We start from the raw sequence: 23,360 nt of genomic DNA on the forward strand, positions 1-23,360 counted from the left end.
ACATCCAACGTGGGGCCCAGGAAACAAAGTATGGCAGGGAGTTGCGGGGAGGGCTCTGCATAAAACCCAGCCATGCTCTGGCACCAGAGACAGGCAGCATCTGGAGGCAGTGCCCCTGGCGTGGGACTGGGGGTCCTCGTGATGGGAAGTTGCAGGGCAGGAACGTCTCCAGGTGGCTCTGTGGTCTACGGATGGGAACAAGAAGCCAGAGCAAAAGGGGAAGGACAAGGCCATTCCTTGCGGCTGTGGAGGCTGCAGCTGACTTCTGGTTTGTGGGCACCTGTGAGCTGCTACTTTGGGCATGTCCAGAAATAACTAAGAAGACTGGGGAGAAGGGTTAATTCCCAACAGAGCTGCTGGGGGCTTGTGTCGGGAGGAAAGTGCAAACTGCTTCTATTGTGTAGCTACAGGCTGGTCAGGCTCTTTGGTGCTATAGGTGGATAATTCCAAATGTATATAATGGGGATGATGTTTTGAAAATATTAAACTCCCTGGAGTTCCCTTCAGAGCTCTGCTGTAAACGAACCCGACAGCATCCATGAGGATGCAGGTTCGATCCCTGGCCCCGATCAGTGGGTTAAGAATCCAGCATTGCTGTGAGCTGTGGTGTAGGTCGCAGACGTGGTTCGGATCTGGAGTTGCTGTGGTGTAGGCTGGGAGCTACAGCTCTGACTGGACCCTTAGCCTGGGAACCTCCACATGCCTCGGGTGAGGCCCTAAAAAAAAAGAAAATATTAAACCCCTGTATTTTTGTTTCCTTTTTTTTTGGTCTTTTTTGTCTTTTAGGGCTGCACTCATGGCATATGGAAGTTCCCAGGCTAGGGATCAAATTGGAACTGTAGCCACCAGCCTATGCCACAGTCACGCAGGATCCAAGCTGAGTCTGCGACCTATACCAGAGCTCATGGCAATGCTGGATTCTTAAACCACTGAGCGAGGCCAGAGATCAAACTCGCAATCTCATGGTTCCTAGTTGGACTCGTTTCCTCTGCTTTGCGATGGGAATTCCTGTTTCCTTCTTAAATCACATTCCTTGGCAACCTATTCCATCTCCAAGTCGAGCCAAGAGCCTCTCTGTCCCAGGACAGGAGAGGTTGTTCACTCCCAAAGCAAGGAAATAACTGGTCTAAGTTCCAGAGATGAGGTACTTGATGCTGAAGCATGGGGCAACCAGGCATCCTGGTTTTCCTAGGACGGTCCCAGCTACTCTGGCGGTCTTGGCATTATCATTAACATCAATTCATCTAACTATCAAAGGTGTCCCTTTTTGGACAATTAATTATCCTCACCCCACCTTGTAAGATAATAGACTGAAAATCTTTTGTCGAGAGAAAAGGATTTTCTAAGTTCCTTTGGCATCCACTAACAAATCATGTATCAAGTCTTGTGAAAAGATTATAGAATTTTCCTTTAAATAGGGGGGAGCAAGAAATCAGGGTAGAGGAGGGGAGAGAGTGGGATGGATGGGGAGTTTGGGGATAGGAGATGCAAACTGTTACATTTTAGAATGGACAAGCAATGGGGTCCTGCTGTACAGCCCAGGGAACTGTATCCAATCTCCTGGGATAGACCGTGACAGAAAAGAATATAAAAAAAGAATGCAAAGTGACTCAGTTTTATACATATTTACATACACACACACATATATATACATACATATATATGTATAAGTAAGTCACTTTGCCGTATAGCAGAAATCAGCACATTATAAATCAAATATACTTTAATAATTTTAAAAAATTGGAGTTCCTGCTATGGCACAGTTAGTTAAGGATTTAGCATTGCCACAGCTGCAGTACAGGTCATAGCTCAGATTCAATCCTTGGCCCAGGAACTCCCATATGCCATGAGTACAGCCAAAAAAGTAAAAAACAAAAACTACTACTACTAATAATTTAAATATTTAAAAAAAAGAAAATCAGGGTAGACAGTAAACCAGTGGTTCTTTTTCTTTTGCACTGGGGGCAATGCAAAGAAGTGGAGATTCGGAAGCTCCCAGGCCTGAGATGGAACGCCTGCCACAGCAGTGACAATGCTGGATCCTTAACCGGCTAAGCCACTGGGGAACTCCTGGGTGAACTTTTTAGAGTACCTAAATTATCTGTCAATGAAACTTTTTTTTTTAAAGGAAAACACCTCTAGGGGTAGGGACAAGCAATCTGTTTTTAACAAGCCTTTCAGCTGATCCTAAGGTATATTAATGTTTCAGAGTCACTGCTCTAAAGAGATAATTCAAACCAGAAGAACTTAAGAAAATGTCATTAGGTCTCACCAGCTTCCTCCCCTGAGTGGTAAAGAATCATGAAGACAATTACATCCCCCAAAGGGGATGAGTAACTTCATTTTCTTACAAATTTGAATAGCAGGTGCATTGAGTCGGATATAGCGCCTCCACTTAGGGGTGACCCTGAGGCTCACTTCCCCGTCCTAAAGGACCCTCCCAGTTGGGCACTTCCAGGTTCCTCAGGCACCCAGATGCACCCCGTCCTGAACTGAGCGCTTTATCTGGAACTTGCTTTCCTTGCTAAATGGCATCACCATCCAGCTCATCACCCGAGCCCCAAACCCCAGGGCCCAGCCTTGCCTTCCCCCTCCCCCACCCTGCAGGTGCAGCCCCTGAAGTTGGAGGCTCCTCTTCCATCACCTCTCCCCTTTTCTCTAGCAACAGCCTCAGGCCAGGACCTTATCACTTCTCCCAAATGTCCTCTCGGCCTTGAGTCCCCCACACACACCCTCTTTCAATCTACCCACTCCAAGATCCTCGGACCCTTCTTACACAGAAACACAATCAAGCCAAGCTGCTTCCTGCTAAACCTCCTCTGGTGGCTTATCTCTGTCCGTTAGAAATCGCTTTCCACCACATGTAACAGAAACCTGGTCATGCCTTGTTTTTTTTTTTTTCTTTTTTCTTTTTTGCCTTTTATTTTAGGGCCGTGCCCACGGCATATGCAAGTTCCCAGGCGAGGGGGCCGATCAGAGCTACAGCTGCCGGCCCAGGACACAGCCACAGAGGAATCTGAGCTGCGTCTTTGACCTACACCACAGCTCACGGCAACGCCAGATCCTTGACCCATTGTGCAAGGCCAGGGATTGAACCCACATCCTCATGGATGCTAGTCAGATTCATTTCCTCTGTGCCACAACGGGAACTCCCTGGTTATGCTTGTTTAACCAAATAAAGGTTTATTTTCCTCGTAGGATGCAAAGTGCCAAGGTAAGTAGCCCATTTCCAATGAAAACCCCTGTCAGTGTCTGATGAATCTTACAGCAAGGTAATGTGCATTTAAAGTTTAAATATACACAATTTGAGGAGTTCCCGTCGAGGCTCAGTGGTTAACGAATCTGACTAGGAACCATGAGGTTGCGGGTTCCATCCCTGGTCTTGCTCAGTGGGTTAAGGATCCAACGTTGCCGTGAGCTGTGGTGTAGGTTGCAGACCTGTGGTATAGGTTGTGTAGGCTGGCTGCTACAGCTCTGATTAGACCCCTAGCCTGGGAACCTCCATATTCAGCGGGTGCAGCCCTAGAAAAAAAGGCAAAAATGGCAAAAAAAAAAAAAATTATACACACACACACACACACACACACAATTTGAAGATGCGAATATAATCAGGCCCAAGCACAGTGTTGTCTAAAAGCTCCCGGGTGGTTCTAAGGTGCAGCCAGGGTTGACAATCACTGTACCAAACCCAGTTGCCTTTGATTTACAGCTGAGCTCTAAAGAGAATGAGCCAAGATGATACAGTGGGCCAGAGTGGGCCAGAGCCCAGGCTGGAACTGCTACACAGAAAGCATATGACACAGGTTATTGCCAAGATTATTAAGTATAGTTAACTCTCAATTACTGTTTGTGAATTTCTAATTCCAGGCTGTTCACTCGTGCTTACTAAAAATCCAAATTAATTTTAATACTTTTTCCCTCTCCAACTTTTTTTTTTTTTAGGGCTACATCTGCAGCATATGGAGGTTCCCAGGCTAGGGACTGAATTGCAACTATAGCCACCGGCCTCTACTAGAATCAAAGCAACACCAGATCCAGGCCACGTTTGTGACCTACACCACAGCTCATGGCAATGCGGGATCCTTAACCCACTGAGCGAGGCCAGGGATCGAACCCGAAACCTCATGGTTATTAGTTGGTTCGTTAACCACTGAGCCACGATGGGAAATCCCTTCTCCAACTTTCAAAAATGCCTCAGATACTTCATGATTCTGGGATATATCTTTCAGTGTTCACTGGTAATAGCTTTCCGTTTGATTTACTAACATTACATATTATGTAGGCAGGACGAGCTAATACTGCCTTTAACTGTTTCTAAGTTGCTTCCTAGTTGTTAGTGGATTTATTTCTTAGCATTAAAAAAAGAGCCTCTCTCTGGAGTTTCCATTGTGGCTCAACGAGTTAAGAACCTGACTAGTATCCATGAGGATGTGGGTGTGATCCTTGGCCTCACTCAGTGGGTTAAGGATCCCACATTGCTGTGACCTGTGGTGTAGGTCACAGAGGCGGCTGGGATCTGGCATTGCTGTAGCTGTGGCATAGGCTGGCAGCTGCAGCTCTGCCTGGACCCCTAGCCTGGTAACTTCCATATGCTACATGTGTGTCCCTAAAAAAAAGCCTCTTTGTACCTTGCTTCTTTCAGATTTCCCCTAGTTCTGACATTTCCCTACAATTCAGATAAAAACATATGTTTTCATCAGCAAAAGTCTTGGTGATCATTTGTGATGTGAAGGAGATTAAGAGGAAACTACTTATTTACTGAGCATGATAAATGCGTAAAGGGAAAATTGATTTGGGATTACAGAACTAAAAAACAATTTAGGGAACGGGGGAGCTGAGATTAAGGAGAAAACAGAGGAGTTCCCGTCGTGGTGCAGCGGAAACAAATCCGACTAGGAACCATGAGGTTGCGGGTTTGATCCCTGGCCTTGCTCAGTGGGTTAGGGATGTGGCATTGCTGTGAGCTGTGGTGTAGGTCGCAGACGAGGCTTGGATCTGACGTTGCTGTGGCTGTGACATAGGCTGGCAGCTGCAGCTCCGCCTGGACCCCTAGCCTGGTAACTTTCATATACTACACGTGCGTCCCTTAAAAAAAAAAAAAAAAAAGGAGAAAAGAGAAAAATGAGTCCTAAGAAAGGAAGGGGAGGAAGAGCAAAAAGATGGAAGTGCAAGGCCAAATTTCTGGTCTACCTTCTTGCTTACATCTTAACTGCAGAGGTCCGCAAACACTGGTTTTCATCCTCAGCAATGACACACAGTAAACTGCTTAGTCCCCTGCCTGGGCTGGAATCTGATCGGAGGCATCCAGCCCTCGCCATCATTCCCTACAAAATCCGGGTTTCTCTGGATTACCTGGGCTGTCAGATTCCAGCCATATTCCCAGGCTCAAGACAACTCAAGCTACTTTCAGATGCTCTTGATTTCTCAGCGATAATGACTCTCAAATGGGATTTGAACTTTTCAAAATCGCCTGAGTTCCCTGGTCACACACATGAACTCTGTGACTAGACCGTGGGCCAGGAGCACCCCAAAGCCATGAGACTGCAGAATCTCCAGGTCGACATGAACAGGCCTGTCCTAACACTCACAAGGCAGGAAGCAAGGGCACAAGTGGACAGGCTCCTACCATAGGCTCAGCCTTTAAACGTGACACATCAGGATAACGCAGCTAAATAAAATACCACCTATCCTCCTGCCTTAACAAATGGAGCTTCCGAAAGACCCGGAAGGCAGGTTCAAATGTGGAATTCTCGGACGTCTCTGTGTTGGAAGAAGGCAGCAGTATGAGAGCCAGCCCTCCCGTTCCTGGTTTTTCCTCCTTCTTTCCCCATGGTGGGCTCCAGGCTGCAGAGAGGAGCCTCGGGTCAAGCTTCCCTGTGTACCCACAATGACACTGTCCATTATCAGCCTGCCCAGGTCCTGGAAACAGGCTCCAGGCTATTTGGTTAGGAAATTCCAGGGTCCTGGATACTCTGTGCATGTTCCCGAACAGCGGTTCTCAACTCAGGGGCAATATTTGGCAGTTTCTAGAGAAATTCTGGTTGTCACGGCTTGGGGAGGGGCTGATAAGAGGCCTGACATGATACTAAATATATTGCAGTGCACAGGCAGCCTCCCAGAACCAGGAGTTACCTGCCCCCAAATGTCAACGGTTCGAGACATCCTGTTTTAGGAACAAACAAATACAGTTCGAGACCACATATTTAAACTTCTCAACCCTGTCCTGGAAGCAGGGGTAAGATTCTGGGTGGGAGCATCTTCTTGCTTTAATTTTTTTTTTTTTTTTTTGTCTTTTTGCCTTTTCTAGGGCTGCTCCCACTGCACATGGAGATTCCCAGGCTAGGGGTCTAATCGGAGCCGTAGCCACCGGCCTACACCAGAGCCACAGCAATGTGGGATCTGAGCCGTGTCTGCAACCTACACCACAGCTCACGGCGGTACAGGATCCTTAACCCACTGAGCAAGGACAGGGATCGAACCCGCAACCTCATGGTTCCTAGTCAGATTCGTTAACCCCACTGCGCCATGATGGTAATTCCTTTCTTTAAATTTAAAAAAATTAATTTTTTTTTTTTTTTTAGCGAGTTCCCGTCATGGTTCAGTGGTAACTAAACAGAGTATCCATGAGGACACCAGTTGGATCCCTGGCCTCAATCACTGGGTTACAGATCTGAGCTGCGGTGTAGGTCGAAGACATGGCTATGATATGGCATAGCTGTGGCGTAGGCCAACAGCTGCAGCTCTGATTCGATCCCTAGCCTGGGAACGTCCATATGTTGCAGGTGAGGCCCAAAAACAAAAAAAAAAATTTTTAGGGCCACACTTTTGGCATATGGATGTTCCCCGGGCTAGGGGTCAAATCAGAGCTGCAGCTGTGGGCCACGGCCACAACCACGGCAACTTGGGATCTGAGCCGTATCCATGGCCTACATCTTGGCTTGTGGCATCCTAGATCCTTAACCCACTGAGTGAGGCCAGGGATTGAACCTGCATCCTCAAGAACACTATGTGGGGTTCTCAACCCGCTGAGCTTCAATGGGTACTCCTGGGAGCATCTTCTTGGCTCCACACTCCTCCATGAGAAATATGGTCTGTGGAAGAACAGAACAGAGCCCTCTAAAGCGTGGGACCCCCCTGCCCAGGTGTGAGGGCGGTACTAGGAATGAACCTCGGTGCTCCTTGAATCCCGAACCACACAAGCCCGGGCATCCACCTAGGCTTTGTCTACATATTGCAAAAGAGGAGGGGCTCACTGATCCCAGGGTCACTCTTCGAACCCTTGGGCAACTTTGCTGGCAAGTGAACTGAAATCTGATTCCAACTTCTTAGAACCCAAAGGAACTTTGGCCTTGGGCAAAGGCCCTTTGGCCCGGATTTGCACATTTATGTAACCGCCAGCACATGTCAGTTATCTGGAAAATGCTAGGAAGTACAAGCAAAATCACAAATATGTGTACTTTCTAGAGGACAATAAAAAATGGAGATTGTTTATTTCTGACAGAATGTCTTTGAGTCCAAGGGTATCTTTTTTTTTTCTTTTTCTTTTTGTCTTTTCTAGGGCCATACCCACGGCGTATGAGGTTCCCAGGCTAGGGGTCTAATCAGAGCTGTAGCCACCGGCCTACGCCACAGCCACAGCAACACCAGATCCGAGCCGCATCTGCAACCCACACCACAGCTCACAGCAATGCTGGATCCTTAACCCACTGATCAAGGCCAGGGATCGAACCTGCAACCTCACGGTTCCTAGTTAGATTCGTTAACCACTGAGCCACAACGGGAACTCCTCCAAGGGTATCATTAAATAAGTAATGCACAGCCAAGAAGTGGCTGAAGCAGGTTCTGCCTTTTTTCACTCTGGCCTTGAATTAGGACCTAGGGTTTTACCACCCTCACAACTAAATCCTCCTTACCCAGCATTGGAGAGAAACGTGGACTACCTTGGAGCTGGAGGGGGATGGAGAGGATTTTTAACTCCACAAAACAAATGGAACAGGAGTCCCCAGAAGTCAGGGCTCTTCTCCCTTAGGTGTGTCCCTTCCTGGCCCCTGTCTTGGTCTCACAAATCCAGGTTTCTTTTTTACTTTTTTATGGCCTCATATGGAAGTTCCTGGGATAGGGATTGAATCTGGGTTGCAGTGGCAAGGCCGGATCCTTTAACCCACTGCACCAGGTAGGGGAACCTTTGTCCCCGCTGGGACCTAAGCCACTGCAGTCAGATTCTTTTTTTTTTTTTTTTTTTTTTTTGGTCTTTTTAGGGCTGTACCAGCAGCATATGGAAGTTCTTGGGGTCCAATGGGACCTACAGCTGCCAGACTACGCCACAGCCACAGCCACACCTGATCCAAGTAGCACTTGGGACCTACGCCACAGTCTGTGGCAACACCGGATTCTTAACCCACTGAACAAGGCCAGGGATTGAACCCGCAGCGTCATGGATACTAGTCAGGTTCTTAACATGCTGAGCCACAATGGGAACTCCCCACAGTTGGATTCTCAACCCACTGCACCAACAGTGGGAACTCCTTCACATTTTTTTTCAGGATGCTTTCCTTCTTCTTTTTTTTTTTTTTTTGTCTTTTGTCTTTTCAGGGCTGCTCCTGCGGCATATGGAGGTTCCCAGGCTAGGGGTCTAATTGGAGCTGTAGCTGCCAGCCTACACCACAGCCACAGCAACGCGGGATCCGAGCCGTGTCTGTGACCTACACCACAGATCACGGCAACGCTGGATCCTTAACCCACTGAGCAAGGCCAGGGACCGAACCTGCAACCTCATAGTTACTAGTGGGATTTGTTTCTGCGGCGACACAACAGGAACTCCCATCTCTTTTGAGTCAGGATCCAGCTCTTGCTCTCAATTTGCATACTTCACTGGGCATGAAAGACTCTTGAGTCAGAGTTTCTCAAGGTGCCATTATCAGTGGTACCAGGGACCAAGATAGGACTGTAAATTCCAGGTTCCCACCCCAAACCCACTGAGTTAGAAACACGACCTGCGGTTTAACGAGGCTTCGGGTGAGTCTAAAGCATGCTTCCAGGTTAAGTTAACCTCACTTCAGCTCAACTCATCTTTACTACTCAGGCATCCCTGGAGGGAGAAGATTCTTCTCCCCTTAATGGCTCCTCCCCAACCCTCGGGGTTTATCAAACAATTTCCCCAACAAACGTACTCACGTGGGGGCGGGGGGGGGGGTGAGATCCCCATTTTAAGCCAAACTGTTGCAGACAAATGCACGTTCACTGTAAATGTAAGTTTACACTGTAACGTTTTTGAGAACATTAGCAAAAGTCTAATTTGCACTCTCCAAAGGTACCCACCCACAGTCTCTGGTACATTTTTCTAGAGATTTCTGAGCACCCAGATAACTATGTTTATATATATATATATATTTTTTTTTCTTTGTCTTTTTGCCTTTTCTTGAGCCGCTCCCGCGGCATATGGAGGTTCCCAGGCTAGGGGTCAATCGGTAGCCACCAGCCTACGCCTGAGCCACAGCAACGCGGGATCCGAGCCGCGTCTGCAACCTACACCACAGCTCACGGCAACGCCGGATCCTTAACCCACTGAGCAGGGCCAGGGACTGAACCCGCAACCTCATGGTTCCTAGTCGGATTCGTTAACCACTGCGCCACGACGGGAACTCCAATGTTTATATTTTTAAATAAAAAGGCACAAAGGCAGTTTGTATGCTCATTTCTTATTTTTGAAATCTCTTCTTGAAGGACAAGCAATCCTCTGGACTATGAGGAACCATCAATTATTCACCTACTCTAACCTCCTTGACGGCTGTGCCAGCAGAGACAGGCCACAGAGGTGCGTAGAAGATCAGTCAGGTGACATTTTGGTATTTTTAGATTTGTGGCCTTGCCAAACAGGAAATGCTCGCAAAGAATACACGAATCTGATAACCAAAGAAGTAACTTCACAGGTCATGGACTAAGAAAACTGCAGGGAAGAAAAGCTGAGGCCAGGGATTGGGATGTTTCGACTTTACACACTCTCAGAAATGACAAACACTAGACACATAAAAAACGAAAACTATCAAAAGCACCCAGCTCCATTGTGCCAACTTCTAAATAACAAATGCGACAACGTCACGACCAAAGTCAGAACGAACTACGTTTCCAGACAAAGGGACCTCAGGTCTTCAAGGCGTGCCGTGTATACCTCATTTTTCCAACTTCGTGTGCTGCAATCCACGGATTGCCCGTTTTTGAGGAGAAATGTTGTTTTTTTCCACAGCGCCAGCTTTCTGGGCGTTTTACAGCCGCGGGGCGGTGGGAGCCGGCGGCGTGGAGAGGAAGGCTGCACACGCGGCCCCTTGGCCCCGCCCCCGGCCATTCCCGGCCGCTCGCGTCCCGAGGTTCCCCGTGGGGAGCGGGTTGAGCGCGCGAGCGGCGATTGGTTCCGGGCAAGGGTGGGCGGGGCGAGACGGTCCGGCCTATAAAGGTTCCACGGCGCCGCCGGCTCGGTTTGCGTCGGCGTGTACTGCGGCCTCTCCCGCTGCTTCTGGTACCCTCCCAGCCCGGACCGGAGCGCGCCCCCGCGAGTCATGGCGACGAAGGCCGTGTGTGTGCTGAAGGGCGACGGCCCGGTGCAGGGCACCATCTACTTCGAGCTGAAGGCAAGGGCAGGCGCGGGGAGAGCGGCGGCGAGGCCGTGCCGCCGCACCTGTGCCCTGCAGCGGGCGGCGGGCGAGCTGGGCCTCGGGCGGCCCTCGCCACGCCCCCGGCGCGCGGGTCGGCGGGTCCCCACCGCCTCTCTGCCCCGCGACGGTGCTGCGCCCCCGGGCCGCTACCCGCGCGCGTCCGCGGAATGCTGAGTCATTGGGCCAGCCCGGCGGTGGCGGTGCGTGGTGAGGCCTGGGCGGGTCGCCCGGTGGGTGCCAACAACCGCGGGCCCCGGGGGAAGAGGAGAAAGTGAGGGAGGAAGGCCGGCTGCCCCGGGGCCTCCTCGGCATCCGCAGGCCTGGCCCGAGCCCTCACGTGCTGGAGGAGGCCGTGGCCATTGCTGGCGGGGTCATTTTCTGGGGCCTGAGGCTCTGCGGACTCCTGAGTTGCGCAGTATGAGGCCCGACCCGCCCTTGAGATCCGGGGGTGGCGGGTGCGGCCGGGCAGTCCGGGTATTCGAGCATCCGTTATCCCTTTGGGGCTTCCTTTCAGCTTGAGCTCTCTGGTTCAGGGGTCTGCGGACTACGGCCCGCGGACCTGTTCTTTCATGGGGCGGTGTTTGTACAGCCCTTGAGCTGAGTGGTTTTTATGTTTATTTTCTTAGGAGTTTGTATTTTTATATGTTCATGTTCAAAGGGCATGAAAACAAGAGTATGCGACAGAGACCCTTACAGAAAAGTTTGCTGACTTATTCTAGGTCATGGTCAGGTTCTGAGGGCAAAGAAGATGGCCCTGCAAAGCTCCAGAAGCCAGAGATCTAACAGGTTTTCCAGAGGGACGGTTTTTAACCCTGGGTGCACAGTAGACTCATTAAGGGAGCTTTTTGTATTTATTTATTGGTCTTTTGTCTTTCTAAGGCCGCGGTATATGGAGGTTCCCAGGCTAGGGGTGCAATCAGAGCTATAGCTGCCGGCCTTTGCCACAGCCACAGGAACACCAGATCCGAGCCGAGTCTGCGACCTATACCACAGCAGCTCACAGCAACACCGGATCCTTAACCCACTGAGCAAGGCCGGGGATGGAACCCGCAACCTCATGGTTCCTAGTCAGATACGCTTCTGCTGCACCACAAGAGGAACTCCTTGTATTTTAATTAAAAATTTTTTTAAATTTAAATTTAAATTTTATTTTGCTGCAGCCGGGGCATGCAGAAGTTCCTGAGCCAGGCCTCAAATCTGTGCCACAGCAGCAACCCTAGTCACAGCAGTGACAAGGCAGGATCCTTAACCTGCCAGGCCACCAGAGAATGCTTCAGGGTTTTTTTTTTTTTTTTTTTTAAATACAGATACCAGGGCCCACTTCTGGATCATTTGAATGAGAACCTGATGGGTGTTGAGGGTTGCTGTTTTATTTGTTCATTTTTGGCCTCTCTGCCAGCATGTGGAGTTCCCAGACCAGGGATCAGATCCCAACTGCTGTTGCAACCTATGCTGCAGCAACGCTGGATCCTTTAACCCCTTCTGTGGCAGGATGGTACCCGTGACTAGGTGCTGCTTCGGATCCCTTTGTGCCACAGCAGGAGCTCCAAGGATTGCTGTTTTTAAAGTTTCCAAAATGGTTCTTAGTGCGTGGGGATTGTGAATTCCATTTGGTAAGGGTAATGGATGGGATTTGGGAGTCCAGTTTAAGTTAAGAGAGCTGGAGTATTTCCATTGTGGGAAATTACCACTTCCCTTTCTTGGAGCATTCATTTAAACACATTCTCTGTTCAGTGACTTTGAAGTGTCTCTACAGTAGGCCTATTGCTGAGATGGTAGAGGATAAATCTCTAAACAAAACTGTACAGAAATACTGATAATATTGCAAAACACAATGAGGAGGGTCCCCCACTCCCAAATCTTAGTTTACCAGTGGGTGGAAAACTCTGTTGGCTTGTTAATCATGAGGGACTATTTAAAATAGGAATTAGATTTAGTCTTTAAAGTGGTTTATGGGGAGTTCTCGTTGGCTCAGCAGTAATGAACCTGACAGGGATCCATGAAGATGTGGGTCGATCCCTGGCTTCGTTCAGTGGGTTAAGGATCTGGTGCTGCCATGAGCTGTGGTGTAGGTTGCAGAGCGGCTGGGATATTGCATTGCTGTGGCTGTGGTGTAGGCCGGCAGCTGTAGCTCCAATTCAACCCCTAGCCTGGGAATGTTCATATGCCACAGGTACGGTCCTAAAAGGCCAAAAAAAAAAAGGATGGTTTATGGAAATGTGAGAGGATGGGAAAAGTAGTCTAGATAAGTGTCCCATCTGTAGAATTTATATGAGAGAGAACTTATATTTGAGCTGAATTTTTTCCTTTAAGTGGTTTCGTAATTTTCTGGAAAGGACTCTTTGGCTTTGATTAATTTTTGCAGTTTTCACTTGCCAGAGTTTGTGTTGTACTTACTTTTTCCTCTCCATTAGAGACCCTAAGAAGCCTCTGAGCATTCTTTCGCTTTGGCCATTGAGAACGAGTACAGAGGCATTATATTCAGAAGCCAAACTGAATCCACACATAACCAACGTTCCCTTGTCTTTCCATCCTCCCTTAGCAGCTTGTATGGTTCCCACTTGTAAGTTCCAGACTTCATTTTGGTGGTGCTGTTTGTACCTGATAAAGACCCTTGGGTATGCAGGTATATTAAATTGGTAATAAACGGTATTTCTTGGCTTAGTGAGTGCTTACGCTTTTGGATTAATTTCCAATTTTCAGAAATCAGAAATTTTCACCAGTAAGTCCAAATTCCTAGCTTTTCTTAGAAATGTGGAGATCTGCCCACGTGGAGCCATCATTAGCCCAAGGCAACTCTGTGCTGGACCAGTTTACACTTCTGCTTCCCTGACCTGTTTTACTCATTTGAGTAATACCCAGGTCCCTGCAGGTTGTACCCGGGCAGCTTACTGTTGAACTTCTGTGTACTCTCTGCACACCTATTAAATGGAGGCTTAGAAGAACCTGCCATGTTTGTCTCTCTGTGCTCTTGATAACATGGCCTGTATTGGGGGATAACAGTCACATTTGGGTTTTTCCAGAATTAAAGGTTGTACCTAAAAGGATTATAGCATATCTGTTCTCAAAAAGAAATACAAAGCAGCAGTTGCCATGCTGCTTCGTGGGAGCAGTGGTTTACAGCCAGTGGAAAGGCACATCCTCAAGGTTAGCCCCTCTCTAACTGTTGGCCTTGGCTTTTTTTTTTTTGTCTTTTTAGGGCTGCACCCACAGCATATGGAGGTTCCCAGGCTAGGGGTTGAATCCACTGGCCTACACCACAGCAACACAAGATCCGAGCCGCATCTGCAACCTATACCACAGCTCCCGGCAATGCCAGATCCTTAACCCACTGAACGAGGTCAGGGATGGAACCTGCGTTCTCAGGAATGCCAGTCAGATTTGTTTCCGCTGAGCCATGATGGGAACTCTGGCTCTGGCTTTTTAAAAACCAAAGACTCCATCTTGTAATTCTGTATGACGTGGATGCTGTTTTTTATTTTAGTCCCTAAGAAAGTAGTAACTTTTTTTTTTTAACTTAATTTTTTTTTACAGCATGTGGAAGTTCCTCGGCTAGGAGTTGAATCGGAGGAGCAGCTGATGCCACAGCCCTGTCAGTGCCAGACCCAAGCCATGTCTGTAACCTGTGCCACAGCTAGCGGCAGTGCTGGATCCTTTATCCCACTGAGTGAAGACAGGGATTAAATCCTCATCCTCATGGATACTAGTTGGGTTCTTAACCTGCTGAGCCACAATGGCAGCTCCAGAAGTAGTCACTTTCTTGATTTCTCTATGTAGCATGCTGTACCATTACTCCTCAGCGTTGCCTGAATTGCAGTGTGTTTTATTCTGTTTTATTTTTAAAAAATTTATCTGAGCCACACCGAGGCATGTGGAAGTTCCTGGGCCCGGGGTCAAACTGGCATCACAGCAGCAACCCAAGCTGCTGCAGTGACAACACCAGATCCTTCACCCACGGCACCACAAGGAAACTCCCACGATGTGTTTCTCTTCACCTGCTTTAGTGTTTTATTGTCCCTTCTTCTTGGTCTCAGTAGTTATCTAGGTTTCCATCCCTAAAAACAACTTGAGAAAGCCATACTTCTGCTTAGACCAGAATCAGTCTCCCCAGGAGCAGTGGCATGGGTTATTTTCTGGCTATGAATCAAAATATCTGTGCTGGAAACTGACAAACACCCCTCTTGTGGAGAGTGGAGAATGGGGATCCTAGGGTAGTAAGTTGAATGTTTCCAGGGTGCCTTTTTCTTTTTAGGACAAATCTGTATGTTTGCTGATATGAAAGAGTGTTTGCATGCAGAAAGCAAGATACTGGCAGATGTATGATGTGCTCCCATTTGGGTGAAAAAGTTTGGAGTTCCCATTGTGGCTCAGTGGTTAACGAATCTGACTAGATCCATGAGGTTTCGGGTTCGATCCCTGGCCTTGCTCAGTGGGTTAAGGATCCGGCGTTGCTGTGAGCCGTGGTGTAGGTTGCAGATGCGGCTTGGATCCCATGTTGCTGTGGCTCTGGTGTAGGCTGGCAGCTACAGCTCCAATTAGACCCCTAGCCTGGGAACCTCCATATGCCGTCGAAGCGGCCCAAAGAAATGGCAAAACGACAAAAAAAAAAAAGAAGAAGAACTTATATATGTTAATATGCATAGGGCAGTTAAGCGGCTTGCTGGAAGGTCATTGCTGGAAGTGATGGGCCTGGGGTTTGGACACAGATTTTTCTAGTCCCAAGTTCATGTTTGTTCCACTTTCCTGTGAGTGGTAAAGATAATTGAACTGCATGTTCCTTTGTTCAGAGGTGTTTGCTTTCTCAAACTTCCTGCATTTACTTATTTATTTATTTATTTTTTTGAATAAAGGGAGAGAAGACAGTGTAGTAACGGGAACCATTAAAGGACTGGCTGAAGGTGATCATGGATTCCATGTCCATCATTTGGAGATAATACACAAGGTGGGTGTTATGCTGATCTAGTGACTTACGATGACTTAGCCTGGTAGGATAAACTGGGTAGCCTTACCCCCTGACATTAAAAACTTGCCACATCAAATAAAAGGTCACATGAATATGACTGCTAAAATCAACCTTAGGGATATATTGGTCATAAAAGTAGTTTTTGACTCACAACGTGTGGAATGGAAGGGGAAGGAGTTGATGTTTTTTATTGCGATTATGTGATTATGGGTGATTATGTAAGTGTCTTGGGTGTTTGTGGGTTTTTTGTTTTTGTTTTTGTTTTTTTTTCTCGGAACCATGGCACATGGAAGTTCCTGGGCTAGGGAGTAGATCCAAGCCACAGCTGTGACCTATCCTGCAGGCACAGCCACACTGAATCCTTAACCCATTGTGCTGGGCAGGGGATCGAACCTGTGCCATGGCAGTGACCCGAGCTGCTGCAGTGACAACGTCAGCTCCTTAGCCCGTTGCACCACAAGACAACTCCTGGAACTTGTTTTTAATGTTGCATAATCTGTTGCCTCTAAATAGTGATTTCATGATCAGATTTGATCTATTTCAACAATGACAAAATTATGTTGTTTTTTGGATTTACTGCTTCTGCTCTGGGAGGCAGTCGCTCTGTGGCTTTGATTTACTGTGCTACTTCCTGTAACTGCGAGTCTTGTCTCTGGGTGGGGAAGGTCTGTGGGGGTTGGGGGTGTGGCTCAAAGCTGCAAACAGGTGAAACTTTCCATCAGTTGTTGAATGGAGAACCATGTTATGAAAGATGCTGCTGCCTCGTTGTGGTTGTCCTGTGTGAATCCCCGGTGCACATGAGCACCAGTGTTACAGAATACAGTCTGAATGCCATCTCCAGGAGCTGCACAGAGCTACAGCCCTAGGATGTAGGGTGCCGTTTTATATTCTACCTGTAGCAAATAAAGGCCACAAACAGGAGAGCTGCTGGGTGGTACTTTGCTGGGGAGAGAAGTGTTTTGTAGGTAAGGTATGCGGTTGTCTTATGAAGTAGGATCATAATCATGGGATTTTAGTAGTAGAAGAACCATTGAATATCAAGTCTTGGCTTCCTATTTTTCAGGGAAGTAAAGAAACCAAAGCCCAGAGATGGGTATTCTCTTTACCAGTGTCCCACAGTGGTTGGAATTTGTCTCTACTCCCTGCCCATTTTAAGGTGTTGCTTTCTGTTTTTATTAGCCCAGAAGTCAGTGTGGGTCAGTACTTTCTCTGTTCGAGATTTTAGCAATGACCAGTTTCTTTTTAGAATTTGTTTTGGAATTTTGATTCATAATGTGGCTTTTTTTTTTTTTTCTCTTTTGGTAAATAGGCTGTACCAGTGCAGGTCCTCACTTCAATCCTGAATCCAAAAAACATGGTGGGCCAAAGGATCAAGAGAGGTGAGTGATCTAAGGTCTTTTGGGAACAGTAGGGAAATTGCATGCTAAGATAATTGTATCTTCTGCTCTTAAAGCTGTTGCCCCCATGTAACCCCCTTGCCCCAACTGCTAGAATGGCTTACTCCCTGGGCTAAGGACTTGACAAATGGGGACACGTAAAACGATTTGGTTTTGTAGCATTTATTGAATATAGAACTAATACAAGTGCCAGAGGGAACTCATACAGGAAATGTCATGAGTAACAGTATTGTTAACTGCTAGCAAAATAAAACACTGTGAAACATTAGAAGCTTTGTAGATAAAAATTTGATATTGGAAATTCAGTGAGATTCCATTTGTATGTTTTCTGAGAGCCTTTCAGGAACACATTACATTTAAGGACAAGGATTACCTTCCTTTTTATCAGAGGCCTAGAGGCATAGCTCTCTTAGCCAGGCCAGGAATTGGTTTACCCCGGTACTTGAGCTCTGAAATTGGAGATGCACCCCCATCCCACGCCTCTGCCTGGAGCATTGCTTTAGAGACGTGAAACCTTGTTTGAAGCCTTATGTGTCTAGAACATCTAGTTACTTGTTTTTAACTTGCATATTTTCAGAATGTTGCCGTTCTGGAAAAGTGGGTTCTGTTTGATATAGACTCCGTCTTCCTCTTAGCCCAGCCTAGATTATCTGACTCAGTCCATTTTAAATTGAGTTTATGAACTGCAGTTAAATGGAAATCAGTCCTAATCCCGCGAATGCGTTTTCACCGTCAGGCACGTTGGAGACCTGGGCAATGTGACTGCTGGCAAAGATGGTGTGGCCACTGTGTACATCGAAGATTCTGTGATCGCCCTCTCGGGAGACCATTCCATCATTGGCCGCACAATGGTGGTACGTGTTCATATAATAAGGATGTGCATAACATTTCTTCTAACACATGGTCATGTTCTCTTTTCCTATTTCATGCTTATTAATCCTGGTTTCTAAAGGTCCCCATAAATTGTACTTTTAATACAGATTAGGAAAAGCCAGTTATTTTACTGAATGATTGTAGCGAAGAATGAATGATCTAGGTCAGTTAAGAACACTGTTCTGCTGCGATGCAGTAGTAAAGCAGATGACATTTTATCATATTAGATCTGTGTTACGGAAACAGACGCAGTCTTCATCTAGTTTTTAAATGGCCAGGTTTTCTTGCCACTATGGGGTCTGTAGTTAACCAGAACATTTTAAATCTAAAATCTGGGCTGGACCTCAGTACTAAGAATTCCCTCACGTCTGCAGGTTGTCATCGTTTCACATGTGGGATAGTTGCCCTAACTTAGTGTCGAGCTGCATCTGGTTCATACACGACAGCTGTTATAGGTTCCCTCTGACCTGCCCCAGAGGTCAGTTCACATTCAGTAGACACTTCCTTTCAGTTGACTCTTTTTCCTTAGAATTTTCTTCAGCTGTGGTTGTGAGGCAAAAAATCCATTTATCAATGTTTGATGAGCAACATTTAAAACACTATTGCTTGACTATTTCAAGCTGTCTTTAGGATTACCTTTTATGGGCCTGTAGTTCATTAGGCATGATTTTGATGGTTTTTTGTTTTCGTTCACTTTTCCCCCCAAAAGCAGTTTACACTGTTATACTGTAAAAGAACGACTGCTGTAACAACTGAGATCACTAAAACTTCTTCGGGGGTCTTTAATTAGCATGTGGCGGCCTTATAGCCTAATTGCGTGGGGCTTTAGTATTTCATTTAGAGAGAGCACTGCTTAACTTAGTGTTGAAGGGTAACTTATGTCTGCATCAATAAAAAAGCCTTGAGTAATAGTTTCTACTTTTTACTACTAGATTAAACATTAAGCATATTTTCCTACCAGTGGGATTATTTTAACATGTTATTTTCTAATACTAAGTGGTTCTTTAAAGTCTTTTGGGTATTGTTGATAAAAGATGATAATTGCTTGATAGCCCTAAGTTTTATGTTCTTAAATTTTTTTAAAGGTCCATGAAAAACCAGATGACTTGGGCAGAGGTGGAAATGAAGAAAGTACAAAGACGGGAAATGCTGGAAGTCGTTTGGCCTGTGGTGTAATTGGGATCACCCAGTAAACATTCCCTCATGCCATGGTCTGAATGCCAGTAACTCATCTGTTATCTTGCTAGTTGTAGTTGTAGAAATTTAACTTGATAAACATTAAACACTGTAACCTTAGAAGTGTTAATTTGTGTGACTTTTAAAAATTGCTTTAAGTACCTATAATGAGAACTGATTTACGAACACTTGGAAGATGTGTATAATTTTATAAAACTCAGACGTAATTAAAATGTCTATTTCAGTGATCTCTGTACCTTGCCAGACTTAATCACATATGAATATTAAACTTAGTTGTCTGAATTTCTCCAGTTCTCACTCAAGCCTGCAATAAACAAATACTCTCTATGGCACTGTATTTTGAGCCTATTAAAGTATCTACATTGAAATTCTAAATTAGCTCTGACGCTCCTACATAGAGCTTGAATGGAACAGATGTAGTAATCTGTTGATGGGTACCATTTCATAGAGCTGTTTTTGAAAGTGTTTTTAATGACATCATCAAAATCTTCAAGTCTTAGCAACTGGTAGATTTAGCTAAGGCTAGACTGAACTTTAATCTTGGACAAATGGGCTGTCCTTTCTTGGCTTTAGGGAAATTAGGGTGGTTTCCTTGCTTTAGCTACTTTAGCATTCGATTTAGAAATTATCCAAGTTTATTTTAAAAAGTACATATTATGGTTTAATGGAGCCCTTTTATAACTTTTAGTGAAATTGTGAACAGCACATTGGAGCCCCAGCTCAGAACAAGATTTACCTACCTGCCAAAATGGCACATATTCATTTTTGTAGACCCTTGAACATTTATTTATAATAACAGCAGAGGTTGGCACAATCTTTCAGATAAGCCCTTTAAGTATATTATACCACCATGAGGTGGAAGCAAAGAAATGATTGTGGGGTCCAGCTGTTTAAACACAATTTACACACCCAATTAGTGAATTCAAGTCTATTTCTCTTAATGTAAATACACACCTATAAAAGAACTCTTCTAAGTGAAATGTTAATTTAAAACAGGTTTTACTGTGGGTTACAGGTGTTTATTAAATGAAAACTGTGGAATATTATTTCTGATAGAGAAGCCAGAAATAAGCAACAATTTGGGCTGGTTGTAGCTATCATGTAATCATTTAGGAGAGGAAAAGCTAATGTAGAGGCAGTTTATAGTATTTTCAAGGCTTTAAATTGGTGATAACAGTATGCTCACATTAAGTGGTTAAACCACCATCAGGGAGTTTTAAAAACAAACATTTCATAAAGTACAATTTATAAGACAAATACAGGACCTGCTTGTATCCTTTCAAGTCCCAAGTGTAACTACTACCTGCTACTTGGTACTTTTGAGGTTTGTCGTGTGCAAGTAGGATGATCTTAATACTTTTGACTGGACATACAGGGCTGCAAATCCTTAAAATGTGAACACTATTCAGATGTCTATTTGCAGAAGCTGTTTCCGTTAGGACTCAGTGGGCCAGCAGAACTAAGCTTTGTAATTGAAGTCTGTGGTTACTTCCCACAGGCAGGTACACTAGAACTTTGCCTTAGATACATTCTCCCATCAAAACATACTGCAGAAAACTAACAGCCGAAGTAATAAAGCAGCTTCGCCTGGGGTAAGGGTAAGAAAAAGTCCCCTGCTCGGCACGCGGAAACCAGGACAGTTTAAAAATGTAGTTTAAGAAAAAAGCTTCAACAAGGCTACAGATACTTGGACTGTTAATAGCAGGTCTTTTCCTTGGCACTGGGTAAAGTGGTTTTATGTAACTGCTTTTCTGTACTATTTCAGGTATAGGTTTGATAGGACTTTGGATGTCTTCATGTAATAGTTCTTGGATAACCTACAACTGTTTTTCTTAGTTATCCCAGCAATTTTAAGGAAAAGAGATAAAGTACTTTCTAAATGGCAAAAGGTTCAGTTTACCTCTGCCCAGCAGGGAGTTTAAAAAATGGTAAAGAAAGGCAACAGGCAAGGCCTAGGGGAGAACAAGAGTTTGCACTGAAGTCCTTCAGCAGGTATATTTTAAGACAAGAAGCTTTTAGGTTGCAAATGTAATTAACCTTGATTTTTTTTCACCCTTTTGAAAAATTTAATGGGATAAGAAAAACACCCAACCTTTTAAATAAGTAATACTCAGGCAATCAGATAAATTATAGTACAATGGGTAATGCTGGAATCCAGTTTTTACCCCAGCAAAATTTTTTCTTACAAATTAATCAGGGCAACATTCACCACAAAGCCAATGGCAAAAGAAGGGAAACCTTGACTGAACTGCAAAACAAACTCTTCAGTTAACATTCAAACCACTAACCTTTGCCTTATGATTAAAATGTTAAGAATCAAAAGTATCACAAATGAAGTGTTTGAGAATAACTAAAGATGTCTATTTCCATCAAATAAACAAGTCTAATTTAGACTCCAGTACAGTATTAACAGCTCAAACTTTGATGGTGAACAATCCTTTTCCACCTTAATGCAGTGTAGGAAGAATAGCACACATTAAAGTTTGTTACGAAAATAGAGTTTATTAAAAACATCCCTATTGTTTTTGAGGAGCTTTCACCGTTAACCTTGTCTTAAATTAAAAAAAAAAAAAAATAGAGAGCACTTCTAATTACGATTTGTAAACTTTTTAAAGTCAAAACTTTTAAAAAGTTACAGCAAAAAGGGTAATATTTATTCATATTTTCAGTATTTTTTGTTATTTTGTGGCTATTTTTAAATAGAAGGAAGCAATCAAATTGCTTACAATTCCCCACCAACTACTGTGGGGCTGTGATATAGCAGGAGCAAATATAATACAGCATCTGTACACCTCAAGCTCTACACTCCAGAAGTGTCACTGTCACGTTTAGACAAATTCCAGTCTCTAACGAGGAGCCTCTGCTGCTGAGCCAGAATCCTTTTCGGGTTCAACGGATGAGGTAGCCTCAGCAGGTAACTCTTCAGGTTTTACAACTGCAGACTCAGCCCCCCCCTTATCAAGTTCTGAAACAGTGTCTACATTTCCCACTTGGCTAATGGGAGGTTCAACGGTTTTGTTACCACCTGCTCTGTCTGTCACCTCAGGCTTTTCCTTGCCTCGGTTTTCTTCCTTCTCTCTACGAGACTCTCTAGAATCTCTCTCTCTGTCTCGATGCCCACTAGAGCGTCTATTCCTCTCTTCCAAGTCTCTGTGCCTGTCCCGGTCAGGGCTCCTTCTTCCCCACTCTCTCCTTTCGCGATTACTATTCTCTCTCTCATCATTACGGTTCCCATACCGTTCCCGGTCATTTTCCACCCTATTTCCGAAAGATCTTCTTCCAAACCTTTCTTGGTCTCTACCTGAATTGAACTGCTGCCTGTTATCATTTCTAAATGGTTGTGATTGCTGCTGAGTTGGTTGTGGTTGCTGAGTTGGCGGCGGCTGCTGTTGTGGCTGTGGCTGTGGTGGCGGCTGCTGCTGCTGCTGCTGCTGCTGCTGCTGTTGCTGTGGTGGTGGCGGCTGTTGCTGCCTCCCATCTCTGTCTTCAGGAACCCCTGGGCCTGGGCCTGGGCCCCCGAGCCCTGGCATTCCACCAGGCCGAACAAAGGGGCCATGGGGCGGAAAGGGACCTTTCATTCCATGAGGCGGAGGCATTCCAAAGCCCCCTGGTCCTGGCGGTGGACCTCTATGCATCATGTGCGGAGGCATGGGACGAGGCGGCATCAAAGGAAATCGTTGTAAATGAGGTGGAGGCATTCCTGGTGGGCGCTGGAGTGGGATCAGGCCAGGTCGGGCACCAAGAAGACCAGTGGATGGGGCCTGGAGCCCAATTACAGGACCAGGTGCAACTCCTTGAGTACCTATAAGGCAATACAAATTTGAAAAATGTAAATAAAGTTAACATAGAAGAAAGCATTCTCTTTTCAACTACTTCCTGAAGCAAAATGAAATTCTATCCAAAATCTTCAAATTTCATACTGCCTGTCCACCTAGCAGATACTCAACAAACAAGCCAGGGCAAGCAGTCCTAAAATCACGTATGTATATAAAAATACATGGATATATGTGTGCGCCTAATAAAAGGTAGAGGTCAAATAAATAGCAAAAGGAAATTGTAATATGCCAATTTTTGTTAAGACTACGTCAAAATCTCCTCCTATCGCCTTGATTAGTGGCTGTTTTACCATTCAAAATACTTGAGGAACACAACATACTATGTCCTAATGAGATAAAGAATCAGTTCTGAGCTAAGTGAAGGTTATTTCAGGTGTACTTATCTTAATTCGACTTATTACTAGGAAAAAAAATGGGGTCAATGCCCTAGAGAAACCCAGTGAAA

The 23,360-nt window shown here is 45.6% G+C and overlaps 2 protein-coding genes across 3 annotated transcripts in view; one reads left to right on the forward strand and one right to left on the reverse strand.

The window, feature by feature from the left end:
* Positions 10,478-19,178, forward strand: SOD1 (superoxide dismutase 1). Its single transcript, NM_001190422.1, is given in 7 exon segments — positions 10,478-10,625; positions 15,500-15,513; positions 15,516-15,570; positions 15,573-15,591; positions 16,922-16,991; positions 17,746-17,863; positions 18,968-19,178. Coding segments are annotated over 7 exon segments (456 nt in total). The 5' UTR covers positions 10,478-10,553; the 3' UTR covers positions 19,076-19,178.
* Positions 19,083-23,360, reverse strand: part of SCAF4 (SR-related CTD associated factor 4) — a 61,069-nt gene continuing 56,791 nt past the window's right edge. Inside the window, exon 20 of one of the 2 annotated variants that reach the window (XM_005657142.3) lies at positions 19,083-22,881. In XM_005657142.3, the coding sequence (XP_005657199.1) occupies positions 21,926-22,881 (956 nt within the window). In that variant the 3' untranslated portion in view covers positions 19,083-21,925. The remainder of the gene's footprint in view (positions 22,882-23,360) is intronic. The other variant, XM_003358925.5, reaches the window with a different exon arrangement.

The sequence above is a fragment of the Sus scrofa genome, chromosome 13, assembly GCF_000003025.6.
Source record: "Sus scrofa isolate TJ Tabasco breed Duroc chromosome 13, Sscrofa11.1, whole genome shotgun sequence".
NCBI classification, from domain to species: domain Eukaryota; kingdom Metazoa; phylum Chordata; class Mammalia; order Artiodactyla; family Suidae; genus Sus; species Sus scrofa.